This window comes from Microcebus murinus, chromosome 2 (genome assembly GCF_040939455.1).
Source record: "Microcebus murinus isolate Inina chromosome 2, M.murinus_Inina_mat1.0, whole genome shotgun sequence".
In the NCBI taxonomy this organism is placed as follows: domain Eukaryota; kingdom Metazoa; phylum Chordata; class Mammalia; order Primates; family Cheirogaleidae; genus Microcebus; species Microcebus murinus.
This window is the reverse complement of record NC_134105.1, coordinates 104,187,693-104,206,953: the sequence shown is the minus strand read 5'-3', so window position 1 is coordinate 104,206,953 and position 19,261 is coordinate 104,187,693. Positions and strand designations below refer to the sequence as shown.

General features: G+C 49.5%; 1 protein-coding gene across 8 annotated transcripts in view; it reads left to right on the top strand.

The window, feature by feature from the left end:
* Positions 1-17,801, top strand: part of ARHGEF2 (Rho/Rac guanine nucleotide exchange factor 2) — a 54,989-nt gene extending 37,188 nt beyond the window's left edge. For 6 of the 8 annotated variants that reach the window (XM_020285097.2, XM_076000227.1, XM_012767787.3 and 3 more), the window contains 20 exons: positions 1,114-1,181; positions 1,515-1,578; positions 2,234-2,363; positions 2,673-2,782; positions 2,936-3,082; positions 3,585-3,835; positions 4,059-4,184; positions 4,552-4,669; positions 4,843-5,091; positions 7,368-7,444; positions 7,874-8,043; positions 10,010-10,077; positions 12,220-12,420; positions 12,956-13,075; positions 13,205-13,272; positions 13,414-13,449; positions 13,661-13,711; positions 13,920-14,363; positions 14,740-14,953; positions 16,660-17,801. In XM_020285097.2, the coding sequence (XP_020140686.2) occupies positions 1,114-1,181; positions 1,515-1,578; positions 2,234-2,363; positions 2,673-2,782; positions 2,936-3,082; positions 3,585-3,835; positions 4,059-4,184; positions 4,552-4,669; positions 4,843-5,091; positions 7,368-7,444; positions 7,874-8,043; positions 10,010-10,077; positions 12,220-12,420; positions 12,956-13,075; positions 13,205-13,272; positions 13,414-13,449; positions 13,661-13,711; positions 13,920-14,363; positions 14,740-14,953; positions 16,660-16,733 (2,786 nt within the window). In that variant the 3' untranslated portion in view covers positions 16,734-17,801. The remainder of the gene's footprint in view (positions 1-1,113; positions 1,182-1,514; positions 1,579-2,233; positions 2,364-2,672; positions 2,783-2,935; positions 3,083-3,584; positions 3,836-4,058; positions 4,185-4,551; positions 4,670-4,842; positions 5,092-7,367; positions 7,445-7,873; positions 8,044-10,009; positions 10,078-12,219; positions 12,421-12,955; positions 13,076-13,204; positions 13,273-13,413; positions 13,450-13,660; positions 13,712-13,919; positions 14,364-14,739; positions 14,954-16,659) is intronic. The other 2 variants (XM_076000228.1, XM_012767786.2) reach the window with 1 other exon arrangement.
* The last annotated feature ends 1,460 nt before the right edge of the window (positions 17,802-19,261 follow it).

Sequence of the window (19,261 nt, the reverse complement as noted above, 5' to 3'; positions counted from 1 at the left end):
GGGGGTAGGAAAAGGGAGCTCCAGGGGGGTGGGAGCAGCTGTAGCCCCCACTTCTGTCTGTCCCACTCTGCTCCACCCTCTGCCTTGTATTTGTGGAAGTGAGCATGGTGCTGGGTATTGTCTGAAAGAGTTAGCAGAGTTTCCGGTGTTGTTGGACAGGGGAGGGGAAGCTGGAGAGGGCCAAGGGCTGAGGGCATGTCTGGGAAGGGGACAGCCCATAGTCCCAGTGCCTAGGTTGGCTAATCCTCCTCTCCTTTCTTCGTCTTTTCCTACCCTGTGGCAAGGTGGGGCGGAGGATGGGGGAGAAGCAGATGGAGTGTGGGAGCTGTGGATTTGCCTAAGGAGGAGGAACAGGACTCCTTAGGTCTAGAAGGGAAAAGGCAGGCAGGCTTGGTGGGGAGGGGCAGGGCAGGGCAGGGCATGGGCTGGCCCTGTCTGTACTCTGCCACTAGTTCCATCAGCTTTCAAACTGCTTAGGCCTAGCCAGTCTGTGGGCATACATGTGGCACAGTGGAAGCAACATGGCCTTTGGATTCAGTTGCCCAAGTGTAAATCCCAGCTGTACCACTAACTGTATGACCTCTGACAGACTATTTAACGTTTCTAGGATAGGTTCCTCATCTGTAAAATGAAGATAATTGAATCTACCTCCAAGAGTTTCTAGGATTAAATAAATGTGGAGCATTTACTAAAAAAGCCCCTCTGCCCCTGGCCCCCATCCCAGCTGCCTCTGTGCCATCTTCTGTTCTGTGGGAGTCGTACCTTCCATCTGCCATTCTCAACCACCTTTGTGCTTTTTGAGCTCATCTCTGGCAGCCAGTAACCCCTTCTTCCCTCTAGTCCACCCCTCAGGCCATCTTTGGGTTAGGATTGCCCATCCCTGCTAAGTGCTTAATTTCATTTAGCACCCATACCCTCTTCTCACTTCATTTCCTGCTTGAAAGAGGGAGGTGGGAGGAGAGGGACTAGGGTGTGGTCATGGCCGAGAAGTCTGGGAAGGGGGGAGAATCTCTGAGGACCGTGTGGCCAGGAGGAGATGGGTGTCTGCATGTGGGTATGTCCCTTCCTGTACCACCCAGCCCTCCCTTCACCCTCTCTACCCCACCCTCCCAGCCTGCAATGTGACTATCCACAACCGCTGTAAAGACACCCTCGCCAACTGTACCAAGGTCAAGCAGAAGGTGAGATGGCAGGGAGGGCAGAGGGCTGGGGGAGAGGGTAGTGAGTGTGTGGTACCCTCATGCCTTTTTCATTCATTCCCTACCCTGTGTTCCTCAAACCCCCTCCTCACTGTGGGGCAGCCCAGACCCTCACCCCCAGGCTTCAGGCCCCGAGTGGGCTAGGCCTGCTGCTATAGACATGTCCCCACAGCACTGGGCTCAACCACCCTGATGCCCTTAACCACAGTGCCAGCTTTCTCCCGAGGGGGCCAGCTGCCCATCTCCTGCCCATGCCTATGGGGGTGATCCTTGGGTGACAGCTGTTCTTGGTATCTCTCTTGCTCTGTCTCACAGCAACAGAAAGCCGCTCTGCTGAAGAACAATACTGCCTTACAGTCTGTTTCTCTTCGAAGTAAGAGTGAGTAGTGGGGGAGTGGAGGAGCCTGCATGAGACCCTGGCCCCAGGCTCTCAGCCTCTGGCCTCTGCTGCCCCCCTCAGGTTGTTCCCAGGCACAGCGCCTTCCTCTTAAGGAAGTGATGGCAGGACAGAAGGGATGGTCCAACTCTTGGGCTTAGAGGTAGGATAAGAAAGTCCAAATGGGGTGAGGGCTCAGAATGGCTGGTCATTTGAGTCTGGTCACATCCTGTATTTTTATAGTCAGTTATTTACACTGCATTTTGGGAGTATTGGTGGCAGCTGTCAAGTGCCAGTTCAGACAGCTTTAGTGTAACAGAAAGAGCATGGCACTTAGGCAAAAAGAGCAGCCAGCATTGCCTGCGTCCCTATTCAGCCATTAGCTGAGTCAGCCTGGACAAGTCTTTTGACCTTTTTGAGCTTCAGTTTGCTCATAGGCTTGTTTGGGGAAGAGATAAGACAAAAAAAAATGTTCATTGTGAACATTTAAGTATTGCACAAATGTAAGGTAACATCATCCTTATCATCTTTCTTGACTAGAGAGGGGCTGAGGGTAGTGGGGAGAGGATGCCTCATTTCTAGTTGAGGAGCTGGGAGGCCTGAACCTCGGGAAGAAACAGACTTTGATATTTGACTGCACGGTGTCTCTGCCCCACAGCAACCATCCGGGAGCGGCCCAGCTCTGCCATCTACCCCTCCGACAGCTTCCGGCAGTCCCTTCTTGGCTCCCGCCGTGGCTGCTCCTCCCTGTCTTTAGCCAAGAGTGTTTCTACCACCAACATTGCTGGGTGAGCCTCTGCTTGGGGAAGGGGGAGCCAGGCAGGCAGAGAACATGGCAGTGGAGACCAAGGGCGCTGTGAGGTCCTTCTCCATCACTGAGTTCAGAAGTATAGATAGACAAACAAGGAGAGCTTAGAGTGACTGCCTCTTTTTTTTTTTCCAGCATATTATGGGGATATAAATGTTAAGGTTATGTATATTGCCCTTGCCCCCCTTCCCCCTGGTGACTGCGTCTTGGACCCCAGCCTGGGTTCCCCACCTGGAAAGGGATCTCTTGTCCGAGTGGGGGTAATGCAGACAGACTCCACTTTCTTTAGACATTTCAACGATGAGTCTCCCCTGGGGCTGCGCCGGATCCTCTCACAGTCCACAGACTCCCTCAACATGCGGAACCGAACCCTGTCTGTGGAATCCCTCATTGATGAAGGTGAACATGCAAGGCCTGGGAGAGGGCTGGGGAAAGACAAAGAGGGGCTGAGTGGAGCAGCTGGGAAGGGTGGAGAAGGAAGGGATCTAGAGAAGGGCCCAGGGCTCAGGGCAGAGAATTTGGCTCTGAGTTGCCTTTCCCACCAATGTCCAGGTGCAGAGGTGATCTATAATGAGCTGATGAGTGACTTTGAGATGGATGAGAAGGACTTTGCAGCTGATTCCTGGAGCCTTGCTGTGGATGGTAGCTTTCTACAGCAGCATAAAAAGGAGGTGATGAAGCAGCAGGATGTCATCTATGGTGAGCTAAGACCACCCTAGTCTTCCTCTTCTCTCACCAGGTCCTGTGTGTCTGTGTCCTTCTCTCTGTCAGCCCCTACCTCTCAAGACCCTTTCCCTTATATTCTCTTGGCCTCCAAGACCCTACCTACCTGGCATCACACAGGTTGTCCACTTGGCCCCTACCAAGGTGCTGTTGCTCTCCAAGGCCCTATCTTTATCCCTTCTTCAACTCAGTCCTTGGTCTTTACTTTGTGTCCATTCCATACCCACACTGTGCTGTGGACTGTGGTAAACCTAGACGTGTAGAAGACATGCTTCTTGTTCTAAAATAGCCTACAGCTTGAGATGACAAGGTGTAAAAATAAAAAATGATTAGAAGTGATCTAAGATCATAATAATGCAGAATGTTAACCTGAAAGGGACCTTGAAAACCTCATCAGAGTCCTGAGGCCCCTAACCTAGGGCCCTACTAATTATAGCCAAGTCGGGCTAGAGGCCAGATGTCCCATTGTCCTCCACAGAGCTAATCCAGACAGAACTGCACCACGTGAGGACACTGAAGATCATGACCCGCCTCTTCCGCACGGGGATGCTGGAAGAGCTACAGTTGGAGCCAGGAGTGGTCCAGGGCCTGTTCCCCTGTGTGGATGAGCTCAGTGACATCCATACACGCTTCCTCAGCCAGCTGTTAGAACGCCGACGCCAGGCCCTGTGCCCTGGCAGCACCCGGAACTTTGTCATCCATCACTTGGGTGACCTGCTTATCAGCCAGGTGGGAAAAGGCAAAGACTGCTGAGTAACATTCATGGAAGGAGGTGTGACTGGGCTGGGCATTTCTTGCCTCTAAATGCTAGTACACTAGGGGTGGGAGGGATCCAGGGACAGCTGGAAAGGCAGGAAGCCAGCCGGTTTGGCACGAGGCCAGAGAAGTATCCAGGGGATAAGGTGTGGCTTTGGGGGAAATGCTGACCTAGTCTTGCCCCACCGACTTCTAGTTCTCAGGTCCCAGCGCAGAGCAGATGCGTAAGACCTACTCGGAGTTCTGCAGTCGCCACACCAAGGCCTTAAAACTCTATAAGGAGCTGTACGCCCGAGACAAACGCTTCCAACAATTCATCCGGGTGAGCAGACCTCTCTAGAGCCCACACTCAGAGCCTTCTCTTGTGACCCAAACCTAGCCTCTCCCATTCATGGGGGTAGTGCATGTGAGCTGCACCTACATGGAGGTCAGGCATTCACCCACCCTGGGGACCCATCCACTCAAGGGTCCCCTCAGAGTGGTAGAGCACGTCGTAGTAGTTTCCTAAGCACTTTTCACTACTTTTGATGGCCCTTAACAAATGTGGCATCATTATCTCCATTTTCCAGATGCAGTCACCTAGGCCAGCATGAGCTAAACGGCCAAGGCAGGGCCAGCCCCAAAACTTAGATGCCAAGCCTTTCTGTCACCTTGCCTTCTGGCCCTGAGCCCTGCTCCTTCCTTTGTAGAAAGTGACCCGCTCAGCTGTGCTGAAGCGGCATGGGGTACAGGAGTGCATCCTGCTGGTGACTCAACGCATCACCAAGTACCCGGTGCTCATCAGCCGCATCCTACAGCATTCCCATGGTTAGTAGGAGGTCACAGGAAGGGAGAAGGATACCAGGGGTGGGGAAAGGGAAGAGGTAGGGTCAGGTGTGGAACTCTGGGCAGCCACTAAAGGTGGAATTAAGACATGGTGGGAATTGGGGCTGGAATAAAGCTGGCTTGAGCGATTCTCCATGCCAACCTCTCGGTGCCAGGGATGGAGGAAGAACGCCAAGACCTGACAACAGCACTGGGGCTAGTGAAGGAATTGCTGTCCAATGTGGACCAGGACGTGCACGAGCTGGAGAAAGGGGCCCGTCTGCAGGAGATTTATAACCGCATGGACCCTCGGGCCCAGACCCCAGTGCCTGGCAAGGGTCCCTTTGGCCGAGAGGAACTTCTGCGGCGCAAGCTCATTCATGACGGCTGCCTGCTCTGGAAGACAGCAGCTGGGCGCTTCAAAGGTCAGTGACCTGCTTGGCAGACCAGGCAAGAGTCCAGAGTCAGATATAGAGTGAGAAATGCATCCAGCCCTTAGGAACAACCTCTCCTTATGCAGCCCACACGACAGTGGGAGGAGAAAACATGGTCTCTGTGGCAGCAAAAGTCTGAATTCTGGCTGGGTGCAGTGGTTCATGCCTGTAATCCCTGCACTTTGGGAAGCCGAGGTGGAAGGATCACTTGAGGCCAGGAGTTTAAGACCAGCCTGGGCAGCATAGCGAGACCCTGTCTCTACAAAAAATAAGAAAGTTAGTGGGACGTCGCAGCATGTACCTGTAGTCCCAGCTACTTGGGAGGCCGAGGCAGGAGGATTGGTTAAGCCTGGGAGTTTGAGGTTGCTGTGAGCTAGGCTGATGCCACTGCATTCTAACCTGGGTATCAGGGTGAGACCCTGTCTCAAGGCCGGCGCGGTGGCTCACGCCTGTAATCCTAACACTCTGGGAGGCCAAGGCAGGCGGATTGCTCAAGGTCAGGAGTTTAAAACCAGCCTGAGAAAGATCAAGACCCTGTCTCTACTATAAATAGAAAGAAATTAATTGGCCAACTAAAAATATATATAGAAAAAATTAGCCGGGCATGGTGGCGCATGCCTGTAGTTCCAGCTACTTGGGAGACTAAGGGAGGAGGATCGCTTGGGCCCAGGAGTTTGAGGTTGCTGTGAGCAAAGCTGACGTCACGGCACTCATTCTAGCCTGGGCAACAAAGTGAGACTCTGTCTCAAAAAACAACAACAAAAAACCCAAAGTCTGAATTCTGCATTTAGCTTTATGGACCATACAGGGGCTTCCTTATCAGTATTTTTTCATTTCTTTGGTCCTTACATGCCCAGAAAGTTACCAGTTTTATTGAGGAAGACAAAGAAACTCTGAGACTAGAGGCCTGATCAGGGCAGTTGATCCCCCCAGCTGGAATCCCAGCTACCTGGGCTGGGGAATGATTGACAGCTTTGGGAACACAGCTGGCAAAGGCCCAGAGGAGGGCCCTGAGCCCAGTGAAGGATGGGCAGGGCAGAGAAGAGAGAACAGAGCAGAGGGGACAGGTTGGGGTCAAGGACACACTTTCCCAGGCTCTCTTTCCAGAAATTTTCTGTACTGGCAGTCTTTTCTACTTAAATCAAAGCAAAAGAGTATCAGGCCTCGGCTTTGGGAGTAAGGAATGAAGGACAAAAGTAAATTGTGATACCTGAGGCCAGAGCCTGCCTGAGCCTCTGAACCCATGTCATGAAATCTCTACTCCCTGGGCTTAGATATTGTCAGTCTTCACCAGCCTCTTTCCTTTATCCCTTTCTCTTTTTCCCATCCCTCCCACGCAGCAGCTAAGAATATAAACCATGGGGGATTAAAAATAGCAAGGCTGGAGAGCTTTATTTCTGAAGCATTTAGCAAAAGCCCTCCCCTTCTGTGTGCCCACAGTTTAGTAAGATCCCCAAGGGCAAAGAGTGAGTGTGTGTTTTCTTGACCATGACATTCAAGTTTTATGGAATTGACCTTTGTTTCTTCCCTCCATCTTAGAGTATAGGACCTCATAGAATCTGAGAGCCTGGAGGGTGGGACAGAGAAGGAAAATGAAGCAGGACCCTACTAGGGCTGAAGGAGATGGATGGAGGGATAGTCTTTCAGATCTTCTTTACAGGAAGGAAACTGACTTTCTACCTCCCTGTGGAGCACAAACTGAGAAGTGAGAATATGCCACGGCAGGGGGAATTGAGGTCAGGTATCCAAAAAGGTTTTGCATTAGTTAGATGTTGTACATGGAACTTAAAGGCTGAGAAAGTATGGCCCCTCTTGTTCTGGGAATTCCTATGACTTACACAAAAATCTCAGACTCTTTCACCCAGAAAAATACACATAATGTGTTATATTAATATGCACAACTGTTTATGCAACCTCAGAGGGATTACAGTACCCCTGAAGCCTAGACTCCAGGTTAAGAAACCTGAATCAGTGAGTCAAAGAGGGTTTCCTCCAAAGGCATTGAGTTAGCCCTTGTGGTTCCCGCTAGCCCAAGAAGCTGTTTTATCTGATAGCACATGCCTCTTTCCCTCCCCATTTCTGAGCTATAAGAATGGGAAGGTGGGAGGTCTGAAAAGGTGGAGGGAGCAACCAGAGGGAAAAGAGGCCAGGAAGTGGGGAATCAGAAGCTCTAACCTGCTGGGGTAAGCCTGGTCCTTGGGAAAGAGGGAAACAGCTGCTCAAACTCTCTAGTGCTGACTGTTCTCCTGCCATTATCCCCCTGCCAGATTTGCTAATGTTGCTGATGACAGATGTGCTGGTATTTCTCCAGGAGAAGGACCAGAAGTACATCTTTCCTACCCTGGTGAGACCTTCGTTGTTCTTTCTCAGCACAGACAAGTGTTTGAGGCTCTTTTACTTTCCTCTCCAAGTCCAAAAGAGCCCTGTAGTCCTCCAGAGTCAAACAGCTATTATTGTAATTATTACTATAATATAATAATAAAAAATAAGAACAGCTAACACTGTTACGGTGCACAGACATTTTACACCTGTGAAAAAGGCCTATTATTATCATCCTTATTTTGTAGATGACAAAAGTAAATCTTAAAGTTTTTAAATAATCTGGTAAGGGTCAAACACATTTCTAAGCCCTTCTGGCTGGTACCAAAGCCCGGGCTCTTAACTTTTATTGTAGGATGACTCTTCAACCCTTTGGCATTCCAGAAGGATTGAAGACCCAATATCCAAGGGTCAGGATTCCCAGGCTTAATTCTTCCTTTTCCCTGACTGGCAGGACAAGCCCTCAGTGGTATCACTGCAGAATTTAATCGTGCGGGACATCGCTAACCAGGAGAAGGGGATGTTTCTGATCAGCGCGGCCCCACCTGAGATGTATGAGGTGCACACAGCATCCCGGGATGACCGGAGCACGTGGATCCGAGTCATTCAGCGGAGTGTATGCGTGTGAGTGTCTGCCTGCTGCCTGCATGTGCATATGGCCTCAGGGTTCCTGCAGTGTCGGATCCCAGGCCACAGCACTCCCTGGGAACAGAAACCAGCATTCAGAGGTGGGGGCAGAGGCTGAGGAAGAAACAAGATGGCCCAGGACAGGAAAGGTCACCTATGTTCTTATGTCCCATAAAGTAATGTTTTATATGCTGCCAACCTTGACAACCTTTCAAATGCAATATGAGCTGACAAGCAAAGGAATACTTTGTACTGTCACCTGGTGACATATCTGCCAGACAACAATATAATTTCAATTATATTAACATCTCATTCTGTAGGCAGAAGGCTATTATTTGGATTATATTGTATTTTGACTTATTTTCTAAAAAAGAATGAAAAAAGAAGATAATGAAAGCACTGATAGTAGAGATAAGGGGAACAAGTCTCATAAACTTAACAGTAGAAGCAAGAAGGAAATTGGTGTGCCAAAGCAACACATTGTCAGCTTCTTTTGGAGACACATTAGATTTGAGGCAGCCAACTATGTGTCTAATTAAAATGGAAAAAATGGCAAGTAAAGCACAGGTAAAATGTTTTAAATGGATTCTTAAACATAATGCCTAAAAAATGAACTCTAGGATTTAAAATTTTTTTCGGCTGGGCACAGTGGCTCATGCCTGTAATTATAGCACTCTGGGAGGCTGAGGCAGGTGGATCGCTCAAGGTCAGGAGTTCGAGACCAGCTTGACCAAGAGCGAGACCTCATGTCTACTAAAAATCGAAAGAAATTAGCTAGACAACTAAAAATACATACATAGAAAAGATTAGCCAGGTATCGTGGCGCATGCCTGTAGTCCCAGCTACCCAGGAGGCTGAGGCAGTAGGGTCACTTGAGCCCAGGAGTTTGAGGTTGCTGTGAGCTAGGCTGATGCCATGGCTTTGTAGCCCAGGCAACAAAGCCACATTCTGTCTCAAAAAAAAAAAAAATTTTTTTTTTTAGCCTTCAGAGGATGGATTATTCTCCACTTCATAATATCCTATTTTTTATTTCTGCAATTTCGACTTTTGAACAAGTTGTTCAGAAATGCATACAAATGTATGAAATTGCCTGTTCCAGGAAAACAGTTCAAAATACCTGTCCTGTTAACAGTAGATCCATAGTAGCCTCTTCATTAATAGTATTAATATTTAATTGTGGAAATTATAATTATTAATATTAATTATAATTAATTTATCAAACCTCTGTAATGTTCAAAGCACCATAACACTTCATTTAATCCTAATAGAAAAACTTGTTAGGGAAGATATTACCCTCATTTTTTAGATGATGAAATACAGAGGTAATACATATTACCACCTGGTAAATCATAGAGCCAGGATTTGAACCCAGTTTGCTTGATGCTAAAGCCTATACTAACCCTCTGCACTGTGCTGCCTTTCTAAGCAATCTTTGGAGAGATACATACCAGTAAATGCAGAAGAAAGGAGAGGGTCAAGAGTGAATGAAGGGCAGGGCATGGTGGCTCACACCTGTAATCCAAGCACTCTGGGAGGCTGAGGCAGGCGGATTGCTCGAGGTCAGGAGTTCGAAACTAGCCTGAGCAAGAGCAAGACTCCGTCTCTACTATAAATAGAAACAAATTAATTGGCTGATTAATATATATATAGAAAAAAAAATTAGCCGAGCATGGTTGCACATGCCTGTAGTCCCAGCTACTTGGGAGGCTGAGGCAGGAGGATTGGTTGAGCCCAGGAGTTTGAGGTTGCTGTGAGCTAGGCTGACGCCACAGCACTCACTCTAGCCTGTGCAACAAAGCGAGACTCTGTCTCAAAAAAAAAGTGAATGAAGCTAGGATGTGAGGCTGAGGAGTCTTACCAGAAGAGAGACGCATAGGACATGTTTGGGAAGGAAGGGGGGCTGATTCCTGGTCTATAACCTAGTTTCTGTCTCCCAACCCCACGTGACCTGTTACCCCTCCAGATGCCCATCCAGGGAGGACTTCCCCCTGATTGAGACAGAGGATGAGGCTTACCTGCGGCGAATCAAGAGTAAGTCTACCCACAGGAGCTCATTAAATAATTTATGGTGCATCCACACTATAGAATACTATGTAGCTATTAAAAAATGAGGCGGCTCTATAAGGGCTGATGTAGATCCATAACCAAATTGTATTGTTAAATGTAAAAAAGCAAGGTTTAAAACAATGTAGGCTGGGCATGGTGGCTCACACCTGTAATCATGGGAGGCTGAGGCAGGAGGATCACTTGAGGTCAGGCTTTCAAGATTAGCCTGAACAAGAATTGAGACCCAGTCTCTACAAAAAATAGGAAAAAAAAAAATTAGCTAGTTGTGGTGATATAGTCCCAGCTACATGGGAGGCTGAGGCAAGAGGATTGCTTGAGCCCAGGAGTTCAAGGTTTCACTGAGCTCTGATGATGCCACTGCACTCTAGCCTGGGCAACAGAGCAAGACCCTATCGCAAAAACAAAATCAAAACAAAAAAAAAAAACACGGGCCGGGCGTGGTGGCTCACGCCTGTAATCCTAGCTCTCTGGGAGGCCGAGGCGGGCAGATTGCTCGAGGTCAGGAGTTCGAAACCAGCCTGAGCAAGAGCGAGACCCCGTCTCTACTATAAATAGAAAGAAATTAATTGGCCAACTAATATATACAAAAAATTAGCCAGGCATGGTGGCACATGCCTGTAGTCCCAGCTACTTGGGAGGCTGAGGCAGGAGGATCCCTTGAGCCCAGTAGTTTGAGGTTGCTGTGAGCTAGGCTGACGCCATGGCACTCACTCTAGCCTGGGCAACAAAGCGAGACTCTGTCTCAAAAAAAAAAAAAAAAAAAACACTGCATGCCGGGCGTAGTGGCTCACGCCTGTAATCCTAGCACTCTGGGAGGCCGAGGCGGGCGGATTGCTCAAGGTCAGGAGTTCAAAACCAGCCTGAGCGAGACCCCGTCTCTACCATAAAAATAGAAAGAAATTAATTGGCCAACTAATATATATATATATAAAAATCAGCCGGGCATGGTGGCTCGTGCCTGTAGTCCCAGCTACTCGGGAGGCTGAGGCAGGAGGATCGCTTGAGCCCAGGAGTTTGAGGTTGCTGTGAGCTAGGCTGACGCCATGGCACTCACTCTAGCCTAGACAAGAAAGCGAGACTCTGTCTCAAAAAAAAAAAAAAAAAAAAAAAACACTGCATGTACTACTAGTCCTCTAGAAATAAGTATGTTTAAAGTAAAGCAACTTGAAACTCTACACAGGGCTTGTTTCCAAAGAAGTATTTAGAGGAACAAAATTATAAGCCCTACCCATATGTGTTATAAAACTGTTTTGAAAAGTGAGGCTTGTGAATAGAAATGTAATGCCTGAGCCACAATCCACTTAAAACATGTAACAAACACAGATAAGTTAAAAAAAACAAAAAACAACAATGTAAAGTATATGCTACTATTTGTGTAAAAATAATATAGAAGACCAGGGTTGGGAGAGTAACTTACTTTTTTGTTATAAGGCCTTGTATTAGTTAGGCTATGATCTAACTGCTGTGCAAAAAGATCAACAAAAATAAGTTGCTTTAAAAAGGTAGATTATTCCTCTTCATATATTAATACCAGCCCAAAGCAGAAAGTACAGGGTAGTTCTGAAGTGCAGCCCTGCCATCTTCAACATGAAGCTTCTATGTCTATGTCCAAAGTGGCTACTCTAGCTCCCACTATCACATCTGCATCCCACCTAGCAGGGAGGAGTAAAGGAGCAAAGAGAATTTATACCTATTTCTTTAAAGGGCAGGTCTGGAAGACACACCCATTGGCCAGAGTTTAGTCACATGGCAATATCTAACTGGAAGTCAGGCTGGAAAACATCATCATTAACTGGGCAGCCATGTGCCCAGATGAAACTTATATACATTCTCTAATTAAAGGTAGATGGGAAGAATGAACATTGGTGGACAACCTGTAACCCATGCCACAAACCTTTTTTTTAGTTTCTTTTTAAAGCAAAACTACATGTGTTATTTTTCCCCTGAAAAAAGTTAGAAGTTTTCTTTTTCATAAACGCCAAAAAACCAAAATTAAGTCCTGCCACTCTGCCCAGCCCTACCCCTCCACCGCTAGAGCTGCCCCTCCACTGGTTCTTCGGGGTACTCCCAGGCCCTCCCATGTGCTCACCTGTTTTTTATCCACAGTGGAGTTGCAACAGAAGGACCGGGCACTGGTGGAGCTGCTGCAAGAGAAGGTCGGGCTGTTTGCTGAGATGACCCATTTCCAGGCGGAAGAGGATGGTGGCAGTGGGATGTCCCTGCCCAACCTGCCCCGGGGCCTTTTCCGATCAGAGTCCCTTGAGTCCCCTCGTGGCGAGCGGCTGCTGCAGGATGCCATCCGTGAGGGTGAGGGAGCTCCCAGGCTCATGCACTCACCATCACAGAATATGGACACATGACCAGACCTGGACACACAAAGAAAAAGGGGATGCCAACTCCAAAGTCCATAAACATCCCTGAATCTCTGTTCTATGCTGGTTCCTGGGAAAGGCAGGGGAGGAGGTTACAGGTCCTTGCTACTGTTTGACACCACTCATGCTGCATACACTTGTGCTGCCCCTTAGGCTTTTTTTGTGTTTTTGGGGTTTTTTTTTTGAGATGGGAGTCTCACTTTGTTGCCCAGACTGGCTTCAAACTCCTAGCTCAAGCAGTCCTCCCAGCCCAGCCTCCCTAGTAGCTGGGAATGCAGGCACGCGCCATTGCACCTAGCTCTCCCCTCAGGCATTTTTCATGCCTTGCCTCCCACGTGGTTGTGTGAGTGAAGTCCTGCTGCCCATGCAGGAGCATTCCCCAGGAAGCCTGTGCGTCCCACGTGTTGGGGGTGATCAGCATTCCCACATGAGGTTCTACATCATTTCTGTCCTCTCTTCTTTCCTTACAGTGGAGGGCCTAAAAGACCTGCTGGTGGGGCCTGGGGTGGAACTGCTCTTGACGCCCCGAGAACCAACCTTGCCCTTGGAAGCAGACAGTGGTGGTAACACGAGTCCTGGGGTCACTGCCAGTGAGTGCCAGGGCAGGGAAATAAGGTAGTAGGTGGGAGGGGCTAAAAAGAGTGGGGTGGCACCAGGGGACCAGTGGTGTCAGGGCCCTGACAAATGAGCCCAGCCCATCCTATGCCCCTTCTCAACAGATGGTGAGACCAGAACCTTCAATGGCTCCATTGAGCTCTGTAGAGCTGACTCAGACTCCAGCCAGAAGGTGGGTCCTCAAGAGGTTCCAAGACTTGGCTAGAGGGTGGGAAAGGGACAGCTGGCCTATGGATCCTCTACACAAAGCCACTGGGGGCTGAATCAGAGATTTGTGTTCCTGCTGACTCCCCATCCTTGCCCATTTCTGCAGGATCGAAATGGAAATCAGCTGAGATCTCCCCAGGAGGTAAGATGGGAATTTGATGGTATAGGAGACTTAAGGGAGGGTATTCTCAGTCTGAGAAATTATAGCCCAAGTTGGAGTGGTGTGGGGGGAGTCTACACTTCAGAGTATCTCTCCAGATACTATCATCCCCACACCCACACTTATTCAACTTCTGGGCAGTTCTCCCGTCCTGAAGCTTGGGCCCTGTTTCCACCCTCTCCTCTGTCCTCAGGAGGCGTTACAGCGATTGGTCAATCTCTATGGACTTCTACATGGCCTACAGGTCAGTAGTGAAGGGGTTGGAATAGGGAAGGGAGGGGCCAAGTCAGACATGCCCATTTAGGTGGGGCATAACCATCCTAACAGACCTTTCTAAATATTCCCCAATCCAAGCTCTCCAGGAGTGATGACCAGGGCCTTGGGTGTGAGGGTAAGGGGTGGAAGAAAACAAGGGTTTCTGATACACTTTTCTGTCCCAATTCTACCCCCAGGCGGCTGTGGCCCAGCAGGACACTTTGATGGAAGCCCGGTTCCCTGAGGGCCCTGAGCGTAGAGAGAAGCTGTCCCGAGCGAACTCTCGGGATGGGGAGGGTGGCAGGGCTGGGGCTGCCCCCACAGCTCCTGAAAAGCAGGCCACAGAACTGGCATTACTGCAGCGGCAACATGCACTGCTGCAGGAGGAATTACGGCGCTGCCGGCGGCTAGGCGAAGAACGAGCAACCGAGGCTGGCAGCCTGGAAGCCCGGCTCCGTGAGAGTGAGCAGGCCCGGGCTCTGCTGGAGCGAGAAGCTGAAGAGGCTCGCAGGCAACTGGCCGCCTTGGGCCAGACTGAGCCACTCCCCGCCGAGGCCCCCTGGGCCCGCAGGCCTGTGGATCCTCGGAGGCGCAGCCTCCCTGCAGGCGATGCCCTCTACTTGAGTTTCAACCCCCCACAGGTAAGGCGGCTTGGAGTAGTGACCTGACCTGGGGCGGGTATAAGGATCCATAGAACCTGAAAGAAATTGAGCAGTTGGGGATTTAAGCCCAAATGAAATCAGGCAACAGACTTGAAGGATATTAAGATACTGGTTGAAGAACTGAAAAGAAATTTAGATGGGTGCATCGAGGAGTGTTGAAGGATAATACTCTGGTGGGGACACTGAAAGAAATCAGTTGGTGGTAGATTTACTGAAGGGGAGTTGTTGGTGAGCCCTGGTGGAGAGAATCACATATCAGGGCCCAGCAGGGTCCACTGCTCCCAGCTAAGCAGAGCCTGCAGTCTCCACACTGCTCAATCCCTGGCCTGCTGCTTTTCTTGCCTGCTGTCCACAGCCCAGCCGAGGCCCTGACCGCCTGGATCTGCCTGTGACTATTCGCTCCATCCATCGACCCTTTGAGGATCGTGAGAGACAGGAACTGGGTAGCCCTGAGGAACGGCTGCAAGACAGCAGTGACCCTGACACTGGCAGCGAGGAGGAAGGTAGCAGCCGTCTGTCTCCGCCCCACAGTCCACGAGGTGAGACCCTGGCGGAGACATGGACTAGAGGTAGAGTGCAGCCTGAGTACAGGCCTTTTGGCTGTGGCTTCCAGATGGGCCCCAACTGACCCCTGAGACCTACAGTAGCTGTGGGGGGAGACACAGAGAGGACTTCCTGTTTTGTCTGAGGATCAATGAGTGGTGGAACTCTAGGAAGCTGAGTGTAGGGGGCCTCTCCTTCTCCAGATGGTTGGAGATTCCCAGCCTTTTCAAGTAGGGATATATATATATATTTTTTAAGAGACAGAGTATCACCATGTTGCCCAGACTGGACTTGGACTCCTGGGCACAAGCCTCTTGAGTAGCTGTGGCTATAGGTGTATGCCACCGTACCTGTTGAGAAATAGATTTTTTTTTGTTTTTGAGACAGAGTCTCACTTTGTTGCCCAGGCTAGAGTGAGTGCTGTGAAGTCAGCCTAGCTCACAGCAACCTCAAACTCCTGGGCTCAAGCAATCCTTCTGCCTCAGCCTCCCAAGTAGCTGGGACTACAGGCATGTGCCACCATGCCTGGCAAATTTTTTCTATATATTTTTAGTTGCCGATTAATTTCTTTCTATTTTTAGTAGAGACGGGGGTCTCGCACTTGCTCAGGCTGGTTTTGAACTCCTGACCTTCAGCGATCCACCCACCTCGGCCTCCCAGAGTGCTAGGATTATAGGTGTGAGCCACTGCACCCAGCCAGAAAAATAGATTTTTTTTTTTTTTGAGACAGAGTCTTGCTTTGTTGCCCAGGCTAGAGTGAGTGCCGTGGTGTCAGCCTAGCTCACAGCAACCTCAAACTCCTGGGCTCAAGAGATCCTTCTGCCTCAGCCTCGCGCCACCATCCCTGGCTAATTTTTTCTATATATTAGTTGGCCAATTAATTTCTTTCTATTTATAGTAGAGACGGGGTCTTGCTCTTACTCAGGCTGGTTTTGAACTCCTGACCTCGAGCAATCCGCCCGCCTCAGCCTCCCAGAGTGCTAGGATTACAGGTGTGAGCCACTGCACCCGGCCCAGAAATAGATTTTTAAAGTAAAAAAAAATTCAAAGACCTCCAAGTTCTTATAGTCAGTTCAGAAAATAGAAAGTAACCAAAGCTATTGTGACTTCATATTATAATCTTAAAGTGTTTTGTATTTTATCAGTCAAATTATATCTTTTTTTTTTTTTTTTTTTGGAGACAGAGTTTCACTCTGTTGCCCAGGCTAGAGTGCCATGGTGTCAGCCTAGCTCACAGCAACCTCAAACTCCTGGGCTCAAGCAATCCTCTGCCTCAGCCTCCCGAGTAGCTGGGACTACAGGCATGTGCCACCACGCCCGGCTAATTTTTTCTATATATTTTTAATTGGCTAATTAATTTCTTTCTATTTTTAGTAGAGACAGGGGAGGGGGAAGTCTCGCTCTAACTCAGGCTGGTTTCAAACTCCTGACCTGACCTTGAGCAATCTGCCCTTCTTGGCCTCCCATAGTGCTAGGATTAGAGGTGTGAGCCACCATGCCCCACCCAAATTGTATCTTTGCATACTTAAAAAGAGTATCAGGTGTGTAGCTAGGTATGGGTACATGGTTACTTTGTTGGCAGGTTTTCCCCTCCTCCAGGGACTCACAGAACTCTACCATCCTTCACAACCCTCAGAGCCCCTGGGCCTGCAGATGGGGAGGCATTATTGTGGGGGTATAGTTCCTCATGGGAGTCCCCACTTACTAACTGGTTTGCCCTGTCCCCCTTCAGACTTCACTCGAATGCAAGACATCCCAGAGGAGACGGAGAGCCGCGACGGGGAGCCTATAGCCTCAGAGAGCTAAGGGGGCCCCTCCCCCTGCCCTGTGCCCCACTGAAGAACATTACTGAGGGGGGCAAACCTTGGGGACTCCAATTTGCCAATGATGAGGAAACATTTGAAAGAACTGCTGATTGTTCTTGCCAGCTCTTGGTATCCTTGGATACCTGGGGTCATTTAAGAAGCTGGGGGAATTAGGCCACAATACCCCCAGGTGGCATCCAAAGCTCCACCACAGATGCCAATTTTTCATGCCTTCTTCCCTCTACTTTAGGAAAATTTATTTATTTATTGTTTATTAGTTATAGGGGAGAGGGGGGATTTAAAGGACCAGGGACATGGGAACCAAGCCATAGGGATCAGGGGGCCTTGTCCTTTAACACTACTGGGGTATATTCAGGCTTAACCATGCAGCTGCCGGGTTCTAGCCCTAACACCCCTCCCCAGCAACCCCATTCTTGGAGGAGAAGCTGCAGCCACAGGACCCTACGGCCCTTTAAGGAGGGCTGTGGGCAGGGCCATGTCCCTCTGCTCTGTCCCCTCCACCTCTTACCTCTGTCCTCCATGGGAGCCCTAGGGTGATAACCTGGCTTCCTAGAGTTGATGGAATAGAAATTGGGGTGCCATAATGGTTTGTTAGGGGTGAGGGGAAAAAAATCTACAGGGACCAGAATGTTTAGTTGTTGTTTTCTTTTCTTTTTTGTACCAAAGCCAACTGCACGTGTTTTATATTTTTAAGAGAAGATTGTAGGCAATTAGAGATTGCAGCCTTCTACTTCCAGATCTCTGAACAAGTTGAGGGTGGGGGAGAAAACGACTTCTCCCTTGATCAACAGTAATGGAGGACCTATACTGACCTCTTCCCCAGCCATTTGCAAAAACATTCTAGGGTGGGCTGGGAAATCTCTAGGAACCCTGACCTCGTCTTCCACCTCAGCAACCATGACCTGAAACCTCAGTGTGAATTTTGGGGATTTTTCAATGGACCGCCCCATGCCCACCAGCCCTGGCCATTTTTCTGCCAATTTGGTGTTAAAAAACAAGACACAGCAAAAAAAGATCAAGCAGGGAAAATTAAAGACCTGGAACCCCATGAGGTGCTGTCAGTGTCTGTCAGTTCTGAGGGTGATGATGAGGGGAGAGCATGGCACCCACGTCCCTCTGAAGGCGGACTTTCCCTCTCACTGGAAGGGCGGTCTCTGCCTCACTGAAGAGAGGGGCACTAACAAAAGTAGCTGCTGCAAATCTTCTTTTTTGGTTTTAATTCACAAATACAAGGATAAAAATGAAGGGGCACTCGGTCAGGTTCCAGTGTTGGGGGTTGTAATATCAGAGAACTTGTTTTCATCTTATTTGTATGCTGTACTCAGAAGTCTCAGCAGCCTGTTGCCCTCTTTCGGCGCAGCTCCTGTCAGCCTCTGCCCGGGTGTTTGTTTCCATCCAGACGCAGCCCCCACCCTGCCCTTGTTCATCTCCTTAGTGTCAGTGCCTTGAGGTAACCCTCCCAGGAGCTGCTCATTTGCATTTTGCCTCTGAGAGGCAGTGAGGGGTTAGCTGGTTTCAGTTCTTGGTTTGGGTTACTTCCTGTTTCTGGTTGATATCCAACTTTGGGGCTGGGGTGGGAGGGAGGAAAGGAGGGTTATATAAATGCTGGCACGTGTGCACATCCCTGTTGGAGGCTGTGGGGGTGATGAGAAGAATGGGGCTCAGGACCTCAGCAGGACCTCAGCTAGAAAGAGGAATTGAAATCACATGGCTCAGGGAACAGCCAGCACCCTCCACTCCTATAACTCTCACCCACCAGCATCGGGCCTTTACAAAGTGCTTTCTTATCCATTACAGGCATCCTGGGAGGGAGAAATTGTTTTCACTTTACAGACAGGGAAACTTGGGTGCCCTCTTAGTTTCAATCTTCTACTCCCCGCCTTGGCTACTCTGCCTAAAAATACCAGTGGTTCAGGTTTCAAACACACTGACAGATGGCTTAGCAGGTGTCTGCCATGTCCACTGGAAGCAGCCAGCACCCAAAGCTGTAAAGGTGGAGTGGAGGGAGGAAGGCTGGTGGTTGGGGTGGAGAGAGTTGATAGCATGCAGTGACCACCAAGAAAGGGAGGGCAGGTTCTATCAACACCCTCTGTGGGTCCAGCGAGGGGTGCCAGTCAAGAGAGAAACAATGAAACCTGGAGACAGATCCCAGAGGAGTTGTGAAGCCCACAGCTGACTGGTGAGCAACACTGCCTTGTTCTCAGCAGTGCTTTCCCTTCTGCCTTCCCTTTACCAAAACCCCTCCTCATCTTCAGCCCTGAAACGTGGCGTCAGAGCATTTCTCTGTGGGTTCCTGAGAGCTAGTTCCCTCCCTTACATCTTTGATCATTCTGTCTCTTGTCCCCTCCCTAATCCCATGTTTGGGAACTCACTTACAGTCTTAACCTCTATCCCTCCTGCTGCAGCTTCTGTGCCCTCTGGCTTTGTGCTCCAGGGAGTTGGGGCCCAGCTTCTCCCCAATATATTGCCTGCCTTCCATTCTGAGAGCACAAGCCTCCTGCCGGGCCC